At 36.9% G+C, this 24,518-nt stretch overlaps 1 protein-coding gene and 2 non-coding genes across 9 annotated transcripts in view; 2 read left to right on the forward strand and 1 right to left on the reverse strand.

The window, feature by feature from the left end:
* Positions 1–24,518, reverse strand: part of LOC100141688 (FERM and PDZ domain-containing protein 2) — a 47,596-nt gene that overhangs the window by 14,950 nt on the left and 8,128 nt on the right. For 2 of the 7 annotated variants that reach the window (XM_008203325.3, XM_064356076.1), the window contains one exon: positions 9,165–9,316. In XM_008203325.3, the coding sequence (XP_008201547.1) occupies positions 9,165–9,315 (151 nt within the window). In that variant the 5' untranslated portion in view covers position 9,316. Of the gene's footprint in view, positions 1–9,164; positions 9,317–13,952; positions 15,293–18,766; positions 18,977–24,518 lie in introns of those variants that run through there. The other 5 variants (XM_064356075.1, XM_015985233.2, XM_064356073.1 and 2 more) reach the window with 5 other exon arrangements.
* Positions 1,713–1,794, forward strand: TRNAL-AAG (transfer RNA leucine (anticodon AAG)). Its single transcript has one exon. It is a non-coding gene; the product is annotated as a tRNA-Leu (tRNA).
* Positions 2,212–2,284, forward strand: TRNAV-AAC (transfer RNA valine (anticodon AAC)). The gene has a single exon. It is a non-coding gene; the product is annotated as a tRNA-Val (tRNA).

The following is a 24,518-nucleotide window of genomic DNA, read 5'->3' on the forward strand; positions in this document are numbered from 1 at the left end:
CGTATCTTATGTCAAATATAATAAATGATGTGGGTTACCAAAGTGCTGTACCTTTCCACCCTAGAGTGAATCTACAAATTGTTTACGAGACAACACCAAATAAAAATAGCACAAGTATTAGAACAGCTTGGACTTGAGCCAAGACAGGTCCATCAAATTAGAGGTACAATTCTTTTATTTCTGTTTTTAATTTCTCATTTATAGACATGTTAAAAAATGTAAGAAAGATTATTTGAAGATTTACTTAAAATAAAAAAGTCTGCAATGCGGCCTGTTTTTTCGATTTTGAATGCGGCATAAGTGCGGCTTGACTGGGTTTGGAGCTCTTTGTGAGCCGAGCCAGATATTTGTCTAAAAATGAGAGTTTGTTCGCTAATTAAGCCAAAGTTTTGGCTGCTCTGAAAGAGATTTATGACGTTTATCTGAGGTGGCAGAATCCAAAGATTTGTTACAAATTTAAGTATAAAAGCTAATTCTGCACCAATTCGTTCATTCCGGGAACAAAACCTTTTCAGGCCTTTTGTCACAATACAGCCAGCCATTATGTTACATAGAACAATGCATACTCAAACTTCCACTTCTTTTTCGTTCTTTAACTCGAAAGCTTTCAAGACATATTCGTTATTTAAGAAATTCGTCGCGAAATTTTTCCCTTAAACTTATTATTATTCAAAATTGCAGGTGCGTGTGTTTTCACGGTGACATTAAAACTCGGCTCTTAGGAAATTAATCTTAATAAACTTTGTTTACTCGAAGCCACGCAGACGGCGTAATTCAAAAATATTTCTTGAAAAAACGGCGCTAATTGTACAAGTCTACAAACACTCAACTGCACTTCTAGGTCTTACATGGACCATTACCACCGTGCATAAATTATGGGTTCGCACGTTTGCTTTGCAAGGCTGTAATTACGTTATTTTGGTTTTTTAATTAAAACGGCTCAAAAATGCACTCTAAATGAACTTCGTTCACTCCCACACTGCGCTCGCACTTTATACAGAATTATCGAATATTCCGCGCCTTTGCTCCAATTTTCTTCGGTGTGCTTTCGTAATTGTGAACTTTAGAGCTTAATTTACAAAGAGTGCCCTATAAATAAACGATGGAATTTTTCTGGAATGCGAAAAATCTGCACTTATGTTAGCAAAAGTCGTCTATTCATTGCCAGATTTTCGTGTTGCAAGCTTAAAGGAGAACTCCGGCTTCCGGAAAATTTACTCGACACAGATTGTTGTACGAAATTATAAAGGGCTGTTGCGGATGCGTGGCTTTCTAAATGCGAACGGGTAAATTATATTACGCCATCGGAGAGACCTTACATTATAGAATGTAATGGAAATATTACAGAATACGTAGAAAAGTCAAAACAGGTAGTAGTAACTTGTAGACGACAAAAAGTCGCCAGACAGCAAAGCGCCCCTTTAAATACAATCCCCAAATCTCTGAAATTTTAATGTGATGGGTTAAACAGTCTAATTAGCGTTCATCAGCCAGTTGAAAATTGAATGATGTAGTGATAAAGTTTGTTCGAATTAATCGAAATTTGCAACGGCGTCTGTTTGTGACACACTAACGCTAAAATAAATCAAGAGAAATTTCAATATGCAGCAACAACATGAACTTCTAATTGTTGGAGCATCAGTTGGAGCCGCTCAATTAGAGGGATTTCCAGCAGGAAACTACGTTTTTCGATGTTCGAAAAACAGGAACACGGTAGCGTGGCCGAGCGGTCTAAGGCGCTGGTTTAAGGCACCAGTCTCTTCGGAGGCGTGGGTTCGAATCCCACCGCTGCCAAAAATTATTATTTTCCTTGGAATCAAAGTTAATTAAAACCAAAATTAATCCGCCTTTTTCAATTAACTCTGGGCTCATTTCTAGTCTTTATTCCAGCTTATGCATAAAATTTTACGAATTTCATAACCATTATGTCCGAGATTCGCCCTAAAATGTAACGACTATGTTATAGTTTAATTTCCTTTGTGACTTTCAATCAGTGTTGGAATTTTGCTAAATCAGAATGAGAATGATGGTTTCGGGCGAATCCACCAATTAAAGAGGCAAACAAAAATAAAACCAGGGCCTGGACTATTTATTACGAGGAAGAGAGTCATTGAATTGAAAATGTGTTCATTCATATTCATACGAGGGTCAACTGCGGGTCAATAAAGATAAAGAATCCGCTTCTCTAAAAGCCACTTGCAAGGATAACAAGTTTCCGTGGTGTAGTGGTTATCACATCCGCCTAACACGCGGAAGGTCCCCGGTTCGATCCCGGGCGGAAACACACTTTTTTCCTTTCGAAAGATAATAGCTTTTATTCCCTTAAACGTGCCATTAGTTGTGCAGCTCGGTTTCTCTCTTATTTTATAGAGAAAAAGCAACAAGTTTAAAAACATTAAGCGCAGCCGACGTCACTTATTTTTTCCCACACCTGTTGATAATCCCAACTGGCGCAACTGAAGATGACGGTGGCAACTTATATTTAATGCAAAGAACGGAATCTGCTAGGACTTTGGAGTTTTCCCAAGAGCCTGACAGTTTGGAAAAGCGTTGGTTTTGCTCCACCCACCCCTCGTTCCAACGTCAGGCATTCGGAGTAATTTATTGCAAACATTCCTATTAAAAATAATTGACATTCTTTGTTTTCAACGTTTTTCTTTAATATAATGGCCGGCCGGCACACTTACATAACGCGCATAATGAATCCATTATAGTTCGAAATAGGCCATCATGCGTCCTTTAATTAAAATCACGTGTCAGTTCATTAGCTGGTAAAATAATACAGTATGCTTCAACCCATGTTCTACATTTCTCCCGCTAGATGATTATAATTGATAAAAACAATTTTTACTTCCCATTGCAAATATTTACTTAATTAAATGAAACACTTTAAAACGTTCAAACTGTTTGCGCAGAACACAAAGAATTTAACCCTTTGAGAGCCGAAACCGTCAAAACTCAAATTTCAGATTCTTCGTCATTCGTTTCAGAAATTGTGGTCTCTAATCCTTTAAATTAATTGCATCAACCATATTTTCTTAACGTATTATTAAAAAACAGCTCTGCAGTAACAGCGTGGCTGAAATGACTTATTTAGTGAAATAGGTGTAATTAAGCAATGCCGCAAAGGTACAAAATAAATTGTCACGGTTGCACGCTTCGGTTAAAATAAGTAGTCATTAGGAACATCAACTTCGACAATTAATTTTCGCTAATTATACGGATGCTCCACCTTACTTTAGCAAAATTAACCGGAAAAAACATTATCGTATTACGGCAAGACGCACCCCTTCTTGCCACGAAACACATTAATAAATTATTAGTATAAACAGTATCGATCATTCCCTAATTACGAATAAAATTATTCCGGATAAAGTAACATGTTGAAACTTTAGTGAAACTGCTCAATAAAAACTTTCTGCCGAATGACAGTCTTAAAAAGCACTACACAAAATTAGTGTTTGCAATTAAATTCTCATTAAGAGTGCTTGAAAAATGTACGCTAATTACATTAAATTTAATTTAAGCGCCGACATTTGGAGTGCATCAATAACACGGCTATTTATTTTTGCAAATAATTGCACACATTATTGCAAACGCTTTTTCCGGAAGAAAAACAGCCAACAATTTTGAGAAAACTGAAAAAAATCCAATTTCTCTTACATTCTCATTTTTAAATCAGCTCACAGCAAAATACACAAAATGCCACTAAAATCATTTTTCAAGTGTTTTTGTTAACAACTCCAATACTAAAGCTTCTGATCGCAAAAGTATTGTGTAATTGCAATATCGTTCCATTAAACGGTCTGACATTTATCAATTTCGTTTGTTAACCGGCGATTAATAATCCTGGCAATTAATGCTCTGGTTACAATAGCGGTGTTAAAATTACTCGATTATTAGCGGAATTAATGCATTCATGCATACGTATCGCACTTTGCAAGGCTTTTAATTGATTCTTGGCTAAAAAATGCTTATCAATATTGGCCGCAGAGGAGATGGCGTCGAGTGTCAGGATTAAAATTCGGGATGGATTTATCAGCCCAAAATTAATCCTTGTTGTGTAGCTGGTGTCCCGACCCATTGACAGGTGCGGCTTTGATTCAAACAAATGACTTCAAATATGCAAATCCAGACACACTCCTTCTATTCACCATGTTAATATGATAAACATGTCAACGTAAATGAAAACAACACGGCCAAAACAGGATCTCATCAATCCCTTTAATAAATTGATGTAAAGCCGAAATCTCGACTAATTAACCGTAACATCGAAAGCCTAGCAAGAATACTAATAGGCTGATAATGGAGGGACGGCGCGCTGTTTTTCGGTGCTGTGGTCCTGGCGATCGTCAACCGAGCGTAGTTTTCCGGTTGGTTTTTCGTCCTGAAATTTGAGTGGTAATCCGTATTCTGGCATCAAACACGGCTTTCAATTGATGCCGGTTTAATCCCACTTGACCGCCCCATCAATCTCGCTAAGATGACATCCGACCATTTCCGGTAATGACATCAGCTGGCCCCGCGGAAGAAGCTGCAGTGGCGATTTTTTCCACATTTTTTTAAAATTTTTTAGACAATATACGCGAGTCCTTGTCAATTTCCAGCTGTTTGTAAAACCTAAATTGTGTGATTAATCATGATTTCATGCATTTAAATGAGAGCTTCAAGTGCGCATTGCTCTATAAATATTTATTTTCGTTCAAAGCTCGCGAAGGACATGCTGCACTAGAGCTTAATATCGAGAAAATCCCAGATAGACGAAGAAAAGTTATTTTTCCGGTGGTTAAATCACATCATTTACTATACGGAAAGCAAGTCCTATAAACATCTGGCACAGATCTCGCCGATGGGAAGAAACTGAATGAGGAAATATTCGCCTGATAACCGCCAACAAATGTAACCACTTAGAGGTGTTGCAGCCCCTTTATCTCTCTGCCCCACTTTGCATTCCAAAAATTATGGGCAAAAATACGACTTCCATGCGGAAATCTTCACGTCAGAATAACTAATGATCGGCCCCAAAGCATATGTTGCATTTTTCCTTGCAAAGGTACTTGAAATTCCCAGTCGAAAGCTTACCCCGAAAATATATTACATAAACCTAACTAAACGTCAGCTGGGATTTACTCTGTCAGTTCGGGCGCATATCTAAGGGCTCTGGAATCATGTTAAGAGACAATTTTCAATTCAAGTGTCGCCTTTGAGCAGAATTCCTAAGCACGAGAGATTATTCCTCGAAGCATCGAAAACAATGTCTGAAATATTATCGGCCGCAAAAATTACAACACCGTTAGCCGAATTCATTACAGAAATTCCTCATAAACTAAAATTAAATTCCCAAAATACAGGGGTATTTTACTATCCACGTTATCTATAAAATATAATGTTGGTGGCTTCGAAAATTTTTTCAGGCTCATTATTACTCGTGGACCACCCAGTATAATTGCAATAATTCACCTGAAAGGCAAATACATTCAGTTCAAAAGTCTGCGAATTAGCTCGAGAAAACATTTAACTCAGTTAACTAAAAATTTTTAGAGATTAAATATTTTCGTTAATTTTTTTATAATTCAAAGAGTAAGACATCTAAGGATTCAACGTTAAAGTTTGAAGTTATGTTTCACCTTTACGTTCATCTCTTTTTCTCTCAAAACAAAAAGTACGTTTACAATTTGGCGCCTTTACGTACTTTTACATTTTTGCCGCATTATTTTCTTATTTCTCTCAGTTTTATGCTCCGTTTTACTTTTATACGTCTCTGTGTTCTCTCAATCTCTCATTTTTGTTCTTATATTGATTCACTTACCTTTTCTACAATTTTTTTCTCAGAAAAATTGTTGCTCTAATCCGGGTTCGAACACCCGACCTCCCCCGTCGTAAGTGGCGCTTATACCACTGGGCCACCGCGGGCCCCAGGTGCTGACCGTCTTTTGCAGATATTTTAACACAAACTTTTTAAATAAATCAACATTACAAACTATATAATTGTAATAATTTACCTAAAACGCAATTACATTCCGTTCAAAAGTCTGCGAATTAGCTCGAGAATATATTTAACTCGGTTAACTAAAATTTTTTAAAGATTAAATATTTTCGTGTATTTTTTTTTATAATTCAAAGAGTAAGACATCTAAGGATTCAACGTTAAAGTTTGAAGTTATATTTCACGTTTACGTTCATCTCTTTTTCTCTCAAAACAAAAAGTACGTTTACAATTTGGCGCCTTTACGTACTTTTACATTTTTGCTGCATTATTTTCTTATTTCTCTTAGTTTTATGCTCCGTTTTAATTTTATATGTCTCTGTGTTCTCTCAATCTCTTATTTTTGTTCTCGTGTTAATTCACTTACCTTTTCTACAATTTTTTTCTCAGAAAAATTGTTGCTCTGATCCGGGTTCGAACACCCGACCTCCCCCGTTGTAAGTGGCGCTTATACCACTAGGCCACCGCGGGCCCCAGGTGCTGACCGTCTTGTGCAGATATTTTAACACAAACTTTTTAAATAAATCAACATTACAAACTATATAATTGTAATAATTTACCTTAAACGCAATTACATTCCGTTCAAAAGTCTGCGAATTAGCTCGAGAAAACATTTAACTCGGTTAACTAAAATTTTTTAAAGATTAAATATTTTCGTTTATTTTTTTATAATTCAAAGAGTAAGACATCTAAGGATTCAACGTTAAAGTTTGATGTTATGTTTCACGTTTATGTTCATCTCTTTTTCTCTCAAAACAAAAAGTACGTTTACAATTTGGCGCCTTTACGTACTTTTACATTTTTGCCGCATTATTTTCTTATTTCTCTCAGTTTTATGCTCCGTTTTACTTTTATATGTCTCTGTGTTCTCTCAATCTCTTATTTTTGTTCTCGTGTTAATTCACTTACCTTTTCTACAATTTTTTTCTCAGAAAAATTGTTGCTCTGATCCGGGTTCGAACACCCGACCTCCCCCGTTGTAAGTGGCGCTTATACCACTGGGCCACCGCGCGCCCCAGGTGCTGACCGTCTTGTGCAGATATTTTAACACAAACTTTTTAAATAAATCAACATTACAAACTATATAATTGCAATAATTCACCTAAAAGGCAAATATATTCAGTTCAAAAGTCGGCGAATTAGCTCGAGAAAACATTTTCTTCCACTTTCTTCAATTTAATTCTCTAATTTTTCACTAGATTTCATCAAAAGATACCGGGCGTATAAGTTGATTCTACAATTTTAAAATTGTTTTTACCTTTTTTGTGACTTTCAGCACATTTTGACTGCAAATGGATATAATTTCTCTGTTTATAATAAACAGATATTTAAACAAATCAACATTACAAACTATTCAGGGTGGTCCACGAGTAATAATGAGCCTGAAAAAACATTACATTTCACGCAAAATCCTAATATTCTTAGTGTTTGAATTTATTGAGTGCTAGTTCGCGTGTCAGCCGAACCGCTGTAAAATACCGGCAAAACAAAACTAAACTGTAACGCAGTTAACATCGATCGGCAAATTCTGATTTCAGGGCTCGATTTTAGCGAAATCCATCAACAACGTGGTTGACTTTCAGGCGTAATATATACCGCATTCTCGCCGAAGGTCACAACAAATTGTTTTCTCGTGTTATTTGTGGCTAAAGGCTGTGTTCGTAGATCCAGACTGGATAAATTTCAGGAGCCCTGCCATTCATCAGTTAGTGAATACTAAATGAACAGCTACAAGTTGGGAATCCTGAGCCAGGCCATTTCAGACAAGAAAAGATTATTACGTAAACAATTCGCTCTAACGATGATTGTCACGACTAGAATTAAACACACTTGGAGAAATCTAACGTACTTAATATCGAACTAGGAATGAATTCTAGGGCACTTGATTTTTCCGGCTTTTATCTACGTAAAACTAATGCATTAGGGACGTGTTATGTATCAATCGTCAACGCATTTACATTTAGATTAAATTTATGGATTGTATTATTTACTTTCACACATGGAATAAGTTTCCGATGCAAAGCAAAAACGTGAGACACGGCCAAATCACTGGTCAAATAATACAAATGAGACCAGGACGTTTCAATTTTGCAAACCATGTTGGGGAAAACTTTTACTCAATCTAATAGAGATCCATTCATATCTGACATTGCCGTTCCGTGTGTATTGCTTTTATTTTGAATATCGTACGAGCTAATATTGGTAAAGTTAACAGATGCAGAACTAACAACAGATATGCATCCACTTTACGGAGAAAGCACAGAGAATTCGAAATTGGCTAGCGGCTAGGGTTGAAAGATTTAACAATAGGAATAATATCGTCCATAATCGATAACAGGAACAAACAGAACGCATCAGATATGTCTTAAAAAACAACAAATGTACTAGCACAATGTAAAATGATATGGCGTTATTAAGGCAAAAAAGGACACAAAATAATTTTTAGAAATAGTATTTAGGAAAGAGAGCCCGTCCCTCATTATAATTGTACGTGTAAAGCGCTAAACTGAAACACAATATCTACTAATGAGATGCAAAATTAGAGAAAAAACATATCTATAAACAAGCCTGTGCTCGATTTCAATTATTATTAGGGTTAAATTTATTCATTTCTCTTTTTATTAAAATAATAATGTATCATCTTACAGGAGGATAACAGCATAAAAAATAAGGTAAAAAATAGGTTGACCCTTCTTAGGTTACTTGTTACTTTTTGGTCCCTTATCTACCTTGCCCTTGCCCTGAGTGTCGACTCTGTAAATGTTACCTTCAACCTGCAATGTCCCCTTGTTGTTTAATATACTATTAATTTTTTCTAATCTGATTTAACACCTCTACAGGTCTCTATGCAAATGTGCCCTACTTTCCACAATCCTATTTAAACAAAGTGGAGCCAACTCTGCGCATATCCATATTCGATTTATAATAGCGTTTCCCAAAACTGGACGCAAATACCTATCAGACCTGTGTTTACCAAATTCAAGTGCATCAAGCGCAATAATGTGAGAACAGAAACCGTAAACTGTTATAACGTGTGTAATAAATGCGAAAAAAAAATACTAATAAAACGAAATTATTTCAATCTATAATAACATTTTTTCCCGGAATTTTTGTTGTATAACGTATTAGAGAAATGGGGAGCGCGGAAACTCTCAATATGTTAGAAAAGTGGGCTTACCAGATAAGAATAAATCCTGCAGTGCTTGAACGGCTTGACACAAGATAGCCCAACACTCGGGCTCCGTAAGGCCCGAGGGACGTGCCGTCAAGAGTTGGCCCAAGCTTGGACCCCCATGAAGACGAGCTTCTTTGATGCGGGACCTGGACATGCTGGAATCAATACAAATAATAACTAAAATTGCCGCGAACAACGCCGGTTAAAATTGCCATTTTCCGGCGATATTCTTTTAATGATTGGGGATTAATGGCTTGACGAACTAGAAATTTCTCGTAAACTTCTGAAATTTAATTATTAAAGTATTTCATCGATTTCCCTTTATTGGAGCTCCTCGCTCCCGAAATCATCACAATATAAACGAACTGAACCTGGATAAATGGCGGTGCAGTACACCTTTTCAAACTTCCCAACAAATCTCATGTCCGACCCAACTTGATTAAAATAGGTTTTGATTAATTGCTGGCGCTTTGTAGGCATCGAAATAAAAGTAAATACACAAAAACACGAGTAAAATTGCCCTAAATTCATCGGCGAAACTTTCAGTGAATGTATAATTTCGTTATTGCCAGATTAGTTGTATTCGGGTTCAACAGAAATGTCAATAACACAACATCAACTCGTTTAATTATTATTATCTCTTGTGAAACTAGGGTACAATTAAATGACGCACTAAATCACTTTTATTAGTGTTATCTTCGATGAACTCGAATCGTAAATTTCTGCTCGAAAAAACACATACACGGAAAAAATAAATATGTCGGAAGTACAAATTACAAATGAGCTGAATCAGTGAAGCGATTTTTCCAAATCGCAACTTTCCTCCTCCTCGGACAAACATTTATCTTAATACCGAGTCGGCTAAATGACGTCTGCAACAGCTTTTTACTCCATTACATTTGATAGTGTTTCTTTGGAAATACACACCGACCGTAAATCTAACAATTTCCTGATAAATTGCAACACAGATTGAGAGAAATGGGCGCAATTCGCATCGAGATGTTTTTAATTGTGATGGTGGGTCGCCCGGCGCATCCACCAAATTTGATAATTTTGGTGGATGCGCCGGGACATTCTCACTGTCATTAAAGTTTTCAAGCATTTGCCACTCGATTAACCACAACACATCGAAAATTAATCAAGGGGAGAAAATCAATTTGATTCTGTCAACCGATATTTTGCTTCAAATCAATCTTCGAGAAAACATGTACTTGGGGAGTTTTCTAACGTAAATAATTATTTCACTTGCAGTGAATTGAAAGCTTTTGTCTGCAGGCAAATTCGATTACTGTGTAAGTTAGCTTTTAACTGATCTCTAGACTTCTAATTCATTATTGATTGTAGACTATAAAGACAACGATATTAACCCAATCTACCGAGACTTAATTAAGAATTTCGTGACCTAAATTTCCGAAGCCTCTGAGTAAAATACAGCCATCGAGAGAAATTAAAACGTAATTATTTGATCAAACCGCACCACTATGCGCACCAAAATGAGTAAACATCATCGCTCAACTCCGCCCAACTGTATTTACATGTAAATTCTGACAAAAACAACGAAAAACTTGTGTGTCTCGCAAAATCCGTGCTCTTGCCAACCTTTAATAGGAAACAATTGCCACAGACTCAAACTGGGATTATTTCCGGATACAACATCAATCTTCCAGAGAATTTCTTACGGGGCCTCCTCTCTATAGCGCTAAATTTTCATGCATCTATAAGCAGCGATTCGTTTCCGGGTGATTTCCATACAAGAGCGATCTGTCCACATTTATATGATATACGATTCGAGCAACTCTAAAGCGACGTTTTCAACATCCGGTCGTGCGGTTTGACTTCCATAAGATGGGTACTGACACGTTCCTGCTCCACAATGCCCAAATTTACCGACTCAACAACTATCATGCATGCTATTAGACTCGGAAAGTTGAATTAAAATTTTGACAAATTGCGCATAATTGCGGTCTTGCTTCATTCATCAAAATTATCGTGGAAATAATACAAGTTTAGGAAGTTAGATTTATTTTAGCGATTTAGAGAGAGTAGAACCAAATGTGTCATTGGTCAAAATTTTCTCCAGTGAATAATAAACTAGCAAGAAATCGCGGCAATAAGTCTCTTTCGCCTCTGTACTGCAACTTTAACGTTTTGGGAAGACAGATGGCAGTAAAGGTGTAAGGTCCGACATGTGAAGCATTGTTTTAACTGGATCCCCGAAGGCTCAATTCGCTTTCGTACTTCATTAGAACCACGATTTACTAGAGCAAAATGGTCGTAACTCAATTTCGACTTTAGAACGATTTTTTGCTTTTTTTATCTCAAATGGATGTTTAAATACATGGATCATGTATTGGAAATAAAGCAATTTGTAGAACGGCTTTCGTGTAAAAATAGACATAAATGGGATTAGGGCATAGAACAACAATGGCTCGCGGCAACGATTAACCAAAGTTTTTCATTAGAGTAACATCTTGGGGCGTTTACACTTATCACACACGGCCCGATTTTTTATCTCTGTAGACGCAATTTATTAATTCCCTTAATAACATCGAACGCAATAGTGAAGCAAATCATTGGAGCGGCAGAAAGTAAGATTGATTCTTTCGGCGTTCGCTTTTGGTCCAGTGTTTCATTTATTTTATTTGATCCCGAGCTCTCAATGTAAAAATAAATTTAAAGCGCTTACAAAAGCGCCCCTCTATAAAGGAGGCAAGAATAAGCCTCATCTATTCGCCGTGGAAGTTTTGTAAATTAAGCGAAACTTCGCAAGTTGTATTGAAAGGTGTTATAAAGCCACTGCTAGGCAAAAAATTAAAAAGGGCGTGCGTAACTTAGGCAAAATCAATGCCGGTGTAATTCCTCATCCACTGTAAACAGAACGAGAGACGTCAGGAAGTCAATAAAGTCAAAGACGATGAGCCACTTTATCGGCAGGAAACACAAAATATTGTCGAGCGCGCTTAAGATATTTGCTGCATGTTGAGGCCGTGATTAAGGTTTGTGCCAAATTGAACCTTCTTCCGTTCTATTACCTTCGCTTTTATTCTCGCTGTACGTCCCCATGTTTGTGGAATTGGCATAATTTCGCGAATTAATCGCTTCCTGTTTCAAGATTCTTAATTTGTTTCAGGAAAATTTAGTTATTAAAAATGCAGAACGTTTAATTACAAGAAAGGACGTGATTGAAATAATAATGCCGCATTATTAATTCTTTTCATTAAAATGTTCGCTCTTTACGGGCCGGTTATAAATGGTAATCGTCAATCACAAAAGTGTTGGGTCATTTCGATTTTATTAAACGGTGATAAACGTGTGTAATCCAGGCCTGATTTTTATTAATTCCGCGCTTTCATTAGTCATTGTTGATACGGGTGATTTGGAGTTAATTAGTCAAATAAAAATGTTATGGTTTAAGAAATGAAACCCATCTTCGATAAATCAAATAAAACTCTTTATTGTTAGCAATAACAGGCGTTTAAACATTAACTGCTAAAGCGTATTTCATTTTATTAGCTTTTAACACATTTATGGTTACAAGAACAAATGTAACAAAAATCCATCGTCCTTTTACATAATTAATAAATTGTGTGCCAGTCAATGCCGAACCCAGAATTTAAGCTCCATGATTCAAGTAAACGCTGGACCGTAATGGACTTAATATTGGACGGCGAAAGCCGCAAAGCGTTCGAGAACTGCTAGATAGCTGCCAAGTCATTGATAGATGGTTCCTGGGTTATAGTATATTCTCTTTTATTTATCTCGTTCTGACTGGGAAGACTATTGAATAACAACAGAACTCACATTGTCAAATTGCTTCGTTGATGGATTATTCTACTGTAACAAATTCAATATATCGACCGTGTTTTTCACCGTGTGTAAGGCAAATGGAGCCATTAACACATCCATAAACTTCGACGTAAATATTTTCACTACACCTAGATAAAGGCACGCAATAATCGTTAAAAGTTGGAAGTCAGAAGCCGGAAAGACGATCAATCATAACGTTTACTGTCTGAATTAAGGGCAAGTTTTGGTCAACGACCCTAAATTTTGATCCTGAACCGTCAGATGCTGCTTACTAACGACGTCGTTAATGCCAAAAGCTTCGGCTAGCTTTATTTGTGGCATTAATTTGACTCTATTTCTGGTGAGGTGGGTTTTTCCACCACAAAATCGATAACTAATTCATAATAAACCCGGGTGGAGTCTTTTCACCTCCGGCGGTCGATAAAAGCATTAATAAATTATACTTAGTCAGAGTTGTTAAAGATATTGCACACAATCGATATTAAACGTCAATCAAAGTGAAATTTACTTCGGCAAAGAACATAACTTTGATCTGAAATATAAAAAATAACGTGTCGTGTTTTTTCAAACGGAGGACAGAAAATTATTTTTATTAAATTATGAATAATTATTTTAAAAATAATTTATTAATACCACTGTGAAGATCGAACCCAATTTAATAAAAAATCTTTGAAATTAACCCGAATGAATCAATATTTTCATAAAGGGAACAAACACGCAACTTTAACCGATGAAATATTTTAAAACCCACAAAAATAATTCCAGAGAGCAAATTAGTTTAGTTTGAAAAGTTCATTAAAAATCATTTTATGTGGCTTGCAAAAATTTGTGAGCTAACACAAAGCCATAAAATTCAAATTTGTAAATACTTCGTTAATTAATTTAGCTAATTGTTACAGGTTTTGTAAAATGTGGATTTAAATATTGACTATGAGCTCAGCTAACGCGGAATTTATTGGTTTTCGTGAAAAAGCAAGAACATACTGGCCATTTTCTAGACGTGATCAACAGGCGACCCTTGGACGTCCGCCGACGTGACGGTAACGTAGCACTGCAGAGGTCGGTCTTCAGGTTCGGGTCGCCTCCCCGGCAGGTAGTACACGAGACAGGTGACCCCCACCAGGAACAAGAAGAACACGAACACGATGTCGAACATGATGAGGGAGTTCCACGTGAGCAGTCGCATCACAGGCTGTGTCGTCGGCCAATAAAGGCATCAACGCACAACATTACCAACAGCCACCCTGAATGCAACAAATGAACCGTGCACATCCACCTCACCAATCTGATTTAATTCCCGACTTTATCGAGTCAAGAGTGCGTCTTCGCTGGAAAATCACAACAACGTCCGTGGAAAATTGATAAACGCGGCGTACCATCAGAAAACACGGACCTTTCCGACTAAACAAACACAATTGGGGTAATAAATCGAGATACTCGAATCTAATTAGTCCAGGCGACCCTTCTCCGCGCGACGATTCAACTTGGTCGTGGTTGTTTTAACGGCTTGTAAATAATCACTTTTCATGTAATATTCGATATTTTGTCACGCAAACTTTGATGACATCCAAACTTCGTTGCATTCACAAGCTATTCTTGCACGCTAAATTTGCCCAACGGTTCCGGGCAAACTTTTAATAACTTATGCAGATTTTTACTCTTATTAACCGTGTTCTGGGCGGGAAATAGAATCAAAATTTTATCCGGGAAGCGAGTGGATTTATTTTTCACAAACCATTACCTCATGATTACCTGATTCATGACCACGACAAATATTCTCGATTTCGATATTCATTTAGACCCAACAATGTTTTTAATTAAAAACCAAATCCCCACGTTAAATGTAATCCCGGGTACTTCACGGCCCGGAAAAGCCAATTCTTACAATAACGTTCTCCAAAACAAATCATTAAGTTGATTATTATGCGCAAGTAAGGAAAGTGTTTTCGTGCTGTTGTTTCAAAGTTATTCGGAATTATCGAGCAAACTTGTCGACATCAAACGCCAACTCGGCTATTGTTTACAACGAAATTAAATTAATGTGACTCCGCACTTTGACCCCCAGTAGAAAATACTGTAAAGTAGAATTGCCACACTAGCAGCCTCTTTGAACAAGAAGTGGGTGAAAAAAATTGAATTATGTAGAGCGCGTCATTCCCAGACAATGAAGTGTCATTCCATTAGGTAAAGGATTTTTCAGATGAAGCTTTAACACATTTCCGACGCAAAGAAAATGCCGCATCCACCTGTTTAAATATGTATGATATGCAAAAATAAGCAGGTGAAAAAAGAAAATTCAAATTTTTGTTCGCTAATTATATTTAGTAGAGTATAGAATGTTACTTCTGGGCCAGAACATTTGGCGTCTTAAAAATCAAGGCAAAATTTTACAAATTTAGCTGTTTGTCCAAAAGCAAACAACCGAATAGGGCCTAAAACCTCTCAAAAATCATGAATTTTTATCCACCCCAAAAGTTCCCAAATATGTGTAGGCCACTAAAAGTTGGGCACACGAAAAACAGGGTAGAATCCTACAAATTTACTGTTTTCCCAAAAGTAACCATCCGAAAAAATGTAAAAAACTTACAAAATGCCTTGATTTTAGACACTCCAAAAATAGCTTTTCATTTCTGGACCAAGCCAATTGGCGCATGCAAAAATCAAGTAAAATTACCTCAAAACCATTGTCAAAATGTCTAGATTTCACACACCTCAAAACAGCTTTTCATTTCTGGACCAAGCCTATTGGCGCATGGAAAAAATGAAATTCGTTTCGCATGCTACGCACTAGTGTACATAACAATTATTGTATCCAAATTAAATTTATTTTTTAAAGGTAAACACGCACGTAATACGCTGAATACGCTCGATCGTGCAGCGCTTAAATTTGATAACGAATAACGCATTTTGACTTCTGAGCGTTTTTATTAGAGAGTTTTTATTATACTCTAACAGAAAACGGGGAATGTTTTGCACTTATTTTTATTAATTCTGTAAATATTCTGAATCCAAGAATTATCATGAAGGCATAGTCGAATATTGGGGTGTTGAATTTGATAATTAAGACACAAACCGAACATGTTTACGATAACATTAAAGTTTTAATAGCGATCTCTAAATGAAAATCCATAATGGAGTGTTCAGATATTTTAGTAGACTTCGAACAATTAGGTGTATCTTTTTTATGTGCGTATAATAGTTGAATACAGTTGGGGTATGCAAAATTTATTTGGTAATCATTTTTAACACCTTTGCCATGCGCCAATTGGCTTGGTCCAGAAATGAAAAGCTGTTTTGAGGTGTGTGAAATCTAGACATTTTGACAATGGTTTTGAGGTAATTTTACTTGATTTTTGCATGCGCCAATTGGCTTGGTCCAGAAATGAAAAGCTATTTTTGGAGTGTCTAAAATCAAGGCATTTTGTAAGTTTTTTACATTTTTTCGGATGGTTACTTTTGGGAAAACAGTAAATTTGTAGGATTCTACCCTGTTTTTCGTGTGCCCAACTTTTAGTGGCCTACACATATTTGGGAACTTTTGGGGTGGATAAAAATTCATGATTTTTGAGAGGTTTTAGGCCCTATTCGGTTGTTTGCTTTTGGACAAACAGCTAAATTTGTAAAATTTTGCCTTGATTTTTAAGACGCCAAATGTTCTGGCCCAGAAGTAACATTCTATACTCTACTATATTTAAACCAATACTTGAATACTCTTATAACAAAACTATCTAATAAAAGTGCATGTTAGAGAGCTTTTCTATGAAGCTAGTCGTTACCGAAGTAGTGTGTAGAGTTAACGATTTTCAGCATCTTATCTATCGTTTCCAACAGTATTATAATACAGTCACAGCTTTGGCTCTTTCTGATATTTAATCCCCAATAAAGCTACAGACGAACTAATCCTGAACGAACATTTCGATAAATCCCAAGAAAAGATCGACAATGGCCTAATTAAGTACTTATCTAAGAACATTATTAATGAAAATGAAAAGCAAAATTTGTTGGAAAAAGCAAAAATGTCCATTAGGAGATCAAAAATTAGCTGCGGCATTGGTCATAAGAGCCTCAAAAGCCATATTATTTGCTCAAAAGTAATAGCGTGTGATGGGAGCGCCCCCGGTTTGACAATAAAACAATCCAAATGAACTATTGCGATATGAAAGCGCTGTTTTCGAATGTAAAGTTCATTTGAATATGATCAAAAGAACACTGCTAAACGGGGAAAAAAGAGTAATAAGATCATTGTTGACAAACGTTCGTGCTATCAGAGGGTAACAGATCAAATATTTAAGCGGCCCTTTCGAAGGCGTTATTGCAAAAGATCTGGCGAATGTTTTAACACAGAAATGGCGGCAATTCAGGGCTTTGAATGTTACAGAAAATGAATAAAGCGGATTCGACGAGGATATTCTATATTGCTCGCATTATCGACATATCACGCTTAAACGTGGGATGTGATACTTTAACCCAATTACCCAGGAAGGAAATTTGCGATATTGCTGGAAACAGTCTTTCATAAATCAAAAATGAGCGACAAAAATGCCACACCTCCGACCGTTTTCGGATAGGGTCACGATTTATGAAATCTGCACAAAACTCTGTAATTATATTCCGGCATGTCCTGTTTGCTGCAGGAAGACAAAGCGGAGTAAATGTCTATCAAGGAAATAAAATATAGTGCTAGTGGAGGTGGGAAGAATTACACCAAGTGGAAAATTCAACACGCTCTAGAAAACAGAAGGTTTTAAATTACCAAATAGACGTCTGGTTCGGACAGAAACGCATTCGCTGGTGGCATTTAATAAGTTTCAAAAAAATCTTATGAAATTAAACCCAAAGATTCTCGCGTCAGGCACACTTGACATTTATATGTACATTACCAGCATTCCAGGACGCGCTATTTGGATCAAATAGAAATTCCCTGCCATCCCTTGAATTCGCCAACCAAACAACCGAAATTAGAAACAATAAAAATCAGACTTAACCGAAATCTCGCCGGTGTATTTGCATGAATTGGCTTTTGTTAGCTTTGGCAACCTGCTGTGCCACCGGCCAGGACTTGCAAGGACAATGAGGGGATGGAGTTCAAGTCATAAATTAAAATTTCAATTCAGAAAATAATCACGAACTTAGTCGGCTTGAACTCGCTCCATTTTTCCAAAAAATTTCATTAAAATATTAACTCGTCGTTAGAGCTGAAACATTATTTATCAAAAATTACGCAATCACTCACTGTTAACTAATTAAATCACGAAACGTGCTTCAGCCGGTTCCTTCATTTGGTTACCGTTTCTATAAACACACTGCAGACTCAATTACGTATTTTAACTTGGCTAGATTTACAATTTGGAAGCCTGCTCACGCTAATTTGCGCCAAATTGGTTGATTATGCACGAATGTTGCTAATGCACCAAGAAAATTTGCATTTGCCTCGTAAAAACGAAACACTAGTCGAAAATAGAAACATCAAGCGGAAAGCACACGCGCTTGTATTTTAATCAGCAAAGATTTTTTTAAACAAGCCCCCATAAAAAATTTGTATCTCGGACTATCAGTAAGTCCGATACTGCGAAAGTATGATATCCTGGTGAATGCAATAATTTAAATGTCATATCCAGATGGGCGTTTGACAAGGGCAGAACTTCAAACGAAACACTTGTGGAATAGAGCTCGTAAACACCAATACTGAAATCGAGAAGAAAACGCTTGTACTTTAAAGATTCAAAGACTTTGCAATGAAGCAACTCCAAGTGTTTCCTGATGGTACGAAGAGCGAGTCCGATCAAACCCATACTTACGAAAATATGGCACCAAAATTTAGAAATGCGCCAAATACCGTAAAAATAATCCGGGTGGGTGTGTGATTTAAATATTCAAAGCTAAGCATTAGCAAATTGCACTGTCGTCAACCGGAATGAAGTAATTCTTCACGAGCTTCGTCCGCATGAACCGGAACCCGGAAAATAGCGAGCGTCTGCACCGAAACGAGGCTCGGAAGAGACTGCTCTGTGGGGGCGGCAAACGCGACCGCCCCCGCTGCCAACGTTCGAATAAATCATGTGTTGCTGGTCTGCGTAGACAATGAGAACGTGCACTTAGCAAACTATGAACGCTGTGAGAGGTGCGATTTTTTTGATTGGGTGTCCAGGAAGAAAATTCAAATATCCGAGTGTAACTCCATCAACTTTCCGCAACTCGACACAAAATTCAAAACTTCAATTTTATCACTCCTAGAGCGTGCTGCAGTGTAAATGTTTCTCCAACAACATTGCGAAATTGATTTATTGGCAACGGAACTTCGTGGATCGTTCAATAGCGAATTACCAATATCTCTTGAACAACATAAAGTTGTGCATCTAACACGAAGCCAATGATGCATGGTCGCGATGCTTCCCTGATAGCTTTACGAAGATATAATGTATCGCATTCAAACAAAAAGCAGCGAGAAAATATTGTGCATAAAAAAGAACGAAGCAGCATTAAAGCCAAGAAATAAATTTCCGTTTTGTTGCGCGAAATCTCGGCTAAAAACGACGAAAACTGTCCTAGTTTTACATCAAGTCGAGAAATCAGTCAATTCTGAAGCGAGCTAAACCAACTCCAGACAAACAAAATGGATAAAAGTGTGATAAATCCGTGCATTCGTTTTGTTATATTAGAAAACGCCTTTATTACACAGAGCAGCTTCTTTGAAATTTTAAAATAAGAAGAACAGGTGCAGAAGCTGCACCTTTTTTCTAACTCTCGTGAGGGTAAAGTTAAGGACGCCCTAAACATACTAGTATAAATGTTCGTACTTATTTTATGAAATCAATTTATTATTCCTCGGAAAAAGAACTCGTGAAAGAGGGCAATTAGCTTTGAGATTATTTAATAACGTACGCATTACAACAGATAATTTAAATTAATTACCTGAAGAAATTTTTAATTAACCCTAATTTTGAGAGAAACAAACGCGTTGCATTGTGCTATCTGCTGTATGATGCTCTCGGTACAAGAGACGAGGAGGCCAAAATAATGTATTCACTAAATTGACTCCATTAGCAATAAAATTTTGAATAAATTGCCCTCACTCACCCCGATAACAAAAATTCATTATCGACGTTATTGATTCGTTGATAGATGCGTTATAAATGAATAGAGAGAATAAAAAGTAATCAGATTTGATGCCATTTTCATTCAATGAAACAACAACAACGCAAAAATTTTACTAATTACCAGTGCAATAATCAATCATTTAGTTTTTGTAAAATCTCACGCGGCAAATTCCGATGACATCTGTTGCTTTGATTAACAAACGCAATCGCCGTCTTTGGGCGTGATGTAAATTTCTGGCGTCGTTAGAATTTTAATTTTCATCGATATCGGAAAAATCCTCCGTGCGAGCAATATTTCCCGGCGATATTCCCAAATAATGGGAATAACTTTCACTCTAAAGACGTCGAAGTTGAACGCAAATTCGTTTAAAAATGGAAATAAATTAGCGTTGTGACCCGATCGCTAATCCTACTATTTTTCTGTTGCATAAACTTGAAATCCCCAAAAAGTTTCCAACTACTTAAAATGTCTCGCGAAGTTTCGTCATATCGATTGCAGTTGAAACCTATAGCCAGAGAAAATGGAACTCTACAACACTCCTAGCACTTACATTCAAAAAGTTTCGAAAAAATAAATAGAGGAGACTAAAAATTCATGTTCGAGAGTAAAAGAACAAGAGTTGGAGTCAAAATACAAGTTTTAGTGGAAAAGTTGCAACTGGAGGACAGCCTGACAACTTTGATTCAATCTGGACGTCACCTAGAAATCCCGACGTTTGCAAGTTCACAACAAAAACATAGTTAAGTATTCAATCTGTACAGCTAAGGCTTTGCATGAAACTTTGTTGTTCCTCAATTAAAACTCTCCGATACACTTAAGTACACTTAACTTCTAAAACTAATAAGTAATTCAATTGCCAGAATTACTAAAGATCGTTAATGATGTTGTCTAAAATTCCGAACATTTTAAGAACAGATACTGGGTTTAGACGTAATTTCAAGACTTGAGCGAAAAGTGCTCAGATGTTTGAAACTATTTTTAAACAGAAATAATTTTCCGAGATTAAACCAGGATTTTACCTGTATTAGTTGCGAAGCGCAGTTTCCGCCGTCGAAAGTTTTTCCTTCAAGAAAAGGAAACCGCATTAAACACACAGATTTGAAAGGAAGTCGGAAAATAACGTCGACTTAGTACATGCGCTTCGCAAAATTGAGTTATGGCAAAACAGGATAAGCACGCGATGACGAGAAATCAACGGGAAAAACACCCGAACCAGTTCGATTTTTATTCTTTTGATCACTTCCGCTCCATTATTTACGCCTGGAAATGAGGAAGATTATCGCCGGCGCTTGAAAAAGCCCGAATTTTGGATCAACATCTAGCGGAAGCTGCAGCAGTTAATAAATTCTAGGGTTTTGTTGTACAAATATTATTTCTTCAGAGATATATTCATGTCGTGGCGCTGGCCCACACATATTTTGCATATCTGCCAAGGAAAATGTGTTGATATGAATATTAATAGACGGCGTCTGTTTCCGATATAAGCTCTGAAAATCAACAGAACAAAAGGTCCCAGTGTTCCGGTCCAGGAAAGCGTCGATGCGAACAGGGCGTAGCTTACACTCCATTTTTATTATATCACAATTATGCAAAGTGAGTATCAGAATTTCCATGAAACTCGACTGGTGTGTTTCTCTGAGAATTTCAATTTTACTTCTGCTACCCCCATCGAAAAATCAATCAACCTGTATTATCACTTTCAATTTCTCGATTCGAAATCAAGTGGAACATTTGCCTTTTATGCAGAAAACATAGCACCATAAAAGCGATGCTAAGTCATTTTACAATAAGAATAAAGTTAGACGTCTGATTTTATCACCCCTGAAGGGAAAAATGTCGTTAAACGACCCAATAAAAACGCTGAGATTACATTACGTTGTACTCGAATGTATCGTAGAATATTTTCATCCTGGACAATCCACCAACTAAGCCCCTGCCTTATCCAAGTTGCAACATGCGAGTTTAATTCTCCGCGAAGCTAATTCCTTGACACAACAAACTTGAAGAAGTTACAAATCTTCGGAATGAAATATGATCTCAAATAATTAGAATTTTGCGCCAACTAAACCAAACTCCGAAAGCAATCAAAAAGTTACAAATTTATGGTCGTCTATTTGATAACATCAAAGTGCTTTCGCATGCAGGACGAGCAAACTAAAGTTCTGCTCAAAATAAAGACACTTTTGATGTAGCTATAAAAACCGTTAAATACAAGAGCTTCATTTAAAATTGAGATTGCTCTTTGCAGCAAACACCCCCACATACATATTTAGAAAATAAATGAAGGCAAATAGAACTCTTGTTCTGGCAACAATCAAACAAAGACTTTTAAATTTAGCATGGCTAAGTAAATAATTTTGCGAAGTAACATTAAATTTAAAAAGACTGAGGCAACAATACAAAAAACTCAACAATTTCAAGCTGACTCGTCCTGTCTGGACATTTTCAGAGTTAACAAATAAATTCTGACCACATGTTATGTGTTATTATTCCCGAAATTGAATCGATTTCCATCAAAATTGGAAGAGACGTAAATAGGAAAGTCTGGACGTCCAACCCATTTACGGAGACTGCCATTTTAATCACAAATATTTATTTCATAACAGCCGAGCAAACCAAAAACATTTATTACATTCATTCTCCCCCCGGTCTCCACATTTCATAAATGTAAGCATGTTCTTTATTTTATCACATCATATGTCACACGTTCCGGAAGCATTTCTCCCAGCAGCAACAATTACGAAAATCCTAGAGGCTTTCAGAGACGCGGTCCTGAGGCGCTTTGTGACATCATTAAAAGTGTCCCAAGTTGGCATCGTCTTCAATAAAAAGCTCTTATTGCTCCTAATGTACGTACAGCAGGGCAAAAATGAAAGATAAATTGGAAGGATAACAGTTATGTCCCGAAATTCAAGGATGCGCGACTCGGCATAAAATACGATTTTAGATAAGAGACCAAATATTGAAGGCCTTTCTCTGCCGCAGAATAACAGATAACGTCAACAAATCCTTTGATTGTTTATACAAGCCGCCCCATCGCAGAGCCGAGAGGGTTGAACCCGATCTAATTGCTCGCCATGTTCGGCGTAAAAGTTTAGAACAATCCGCAATTATGACAAAAATACAGAAACAACCCTAAATCCCTCACAAAACCTCCATTTCTCCTGTTGACTGTGTTTTGCTTTAATATGTTGGCCATTACACCGATCATCACATTAACTCCTGCCTGTATTGGCCATTAGCATTGGCAATAAATTTATGATAACATTCAGGACATATTTGAATATAAATGTCCGTGCATAAAGGAATATGCATAAATTGGTCGAAGCTTTTGAGTTTTGCTAAACGCATCATAGATGTAAATCTTCTCACATCCTCTTAATCTTCTTAAAGAGTTATTAACTTACATTAAACCGACTAATGTCTCGACTATTACGTGGTTTCTGGCGATGAGTTTCACATTCCACTTCGCAGGTAATGACGCTTAGGAGCATAAGAAGTCAAAGCAGACTAATTCATAGTAAGATAATCGTAAGAAAAAAATTTAAGTACTCGTCAAAACCGCCGAAAGCTGGGTATAAAATTGATCATAACGTTGTGCCTCCAAAGCGGATTGGAAGGCGATAATTTATAGTTTCTCTATGCATAAGCTCTCAAGTTTTCGCCCGAGCGAAGGCAATAATTATAAAATTGGGCGACGTCTTATGAAAGGGTGGAATGCAGCGAATGGCGAAATTCAATTTAAAACAATCGAAAACCGGCTTCCTCATATCGCAAAGTCGGAAAATTCATTTTTCTTTGAACCGTTCAATGTTAAATAACGTGTAACCGAGCTTTCTTCCATTTCACGCAGATCAGGTATTTTAAAAATTTAATTAGTAATCCGCCTTTGGGAACTTCCAGCCATCATCCACGTAAAGAATGTCCTTCAAACGCTTTGTTTTATAACATTTGACGACACTTCTTATTAGAGAGCTGCCATTCGTCAAGTCGCATTGTTCCGGCGAAATAGCTGCTGCCTCCACACTCCGAGCTTATTTCAGTCCGGCCATTCAGAATACTTTTTAATTACTCCGGTTATTCATTGCTGACACTTTAGTATATTGTAGTCCCAAGTCCCCACCGATAATTTGCTCTCTGTCTTTTTAACTTGTTTGCGTCCACGCCTGCGATAGCACAAACAAATTAAAATTCTCCTTAAACTTCTCGAGTTCTCAACGCAATAATGCGCCTGTTTGTTTAGATAATTGGTGTTCCGTCAAAAAGCTTTGCATTTCGTGTTATTAGTGCAGTTTTTGCTGTGCGGTATTTATCCAAAAAGTTCCGCTCTTCAGACTTGTTCTTTATCTATAACGAAGATTAGGGAATTACAAGTACATTCAACTCGAAAAGAGAGTTGAAATGTCGGCAGCGAAACCCATTGTCTCGTCGCGAAATGGCCGTGTTTGAAGG

This window comes from Tribolium castaneum, chromosome 4 (assembly GCF_031307605.1).
Source record: "Tribolium castaneum strain GA2 chromosome 4, icTriCast1.1, whole genome shotgun sequence".
NCBI classification, from domain to species: Eukaryota; Metazoa; Arthropoda; class Insecta; order Coleoptera; family Tenebrionidae; genus Tribolium; species Tribolium castaneum.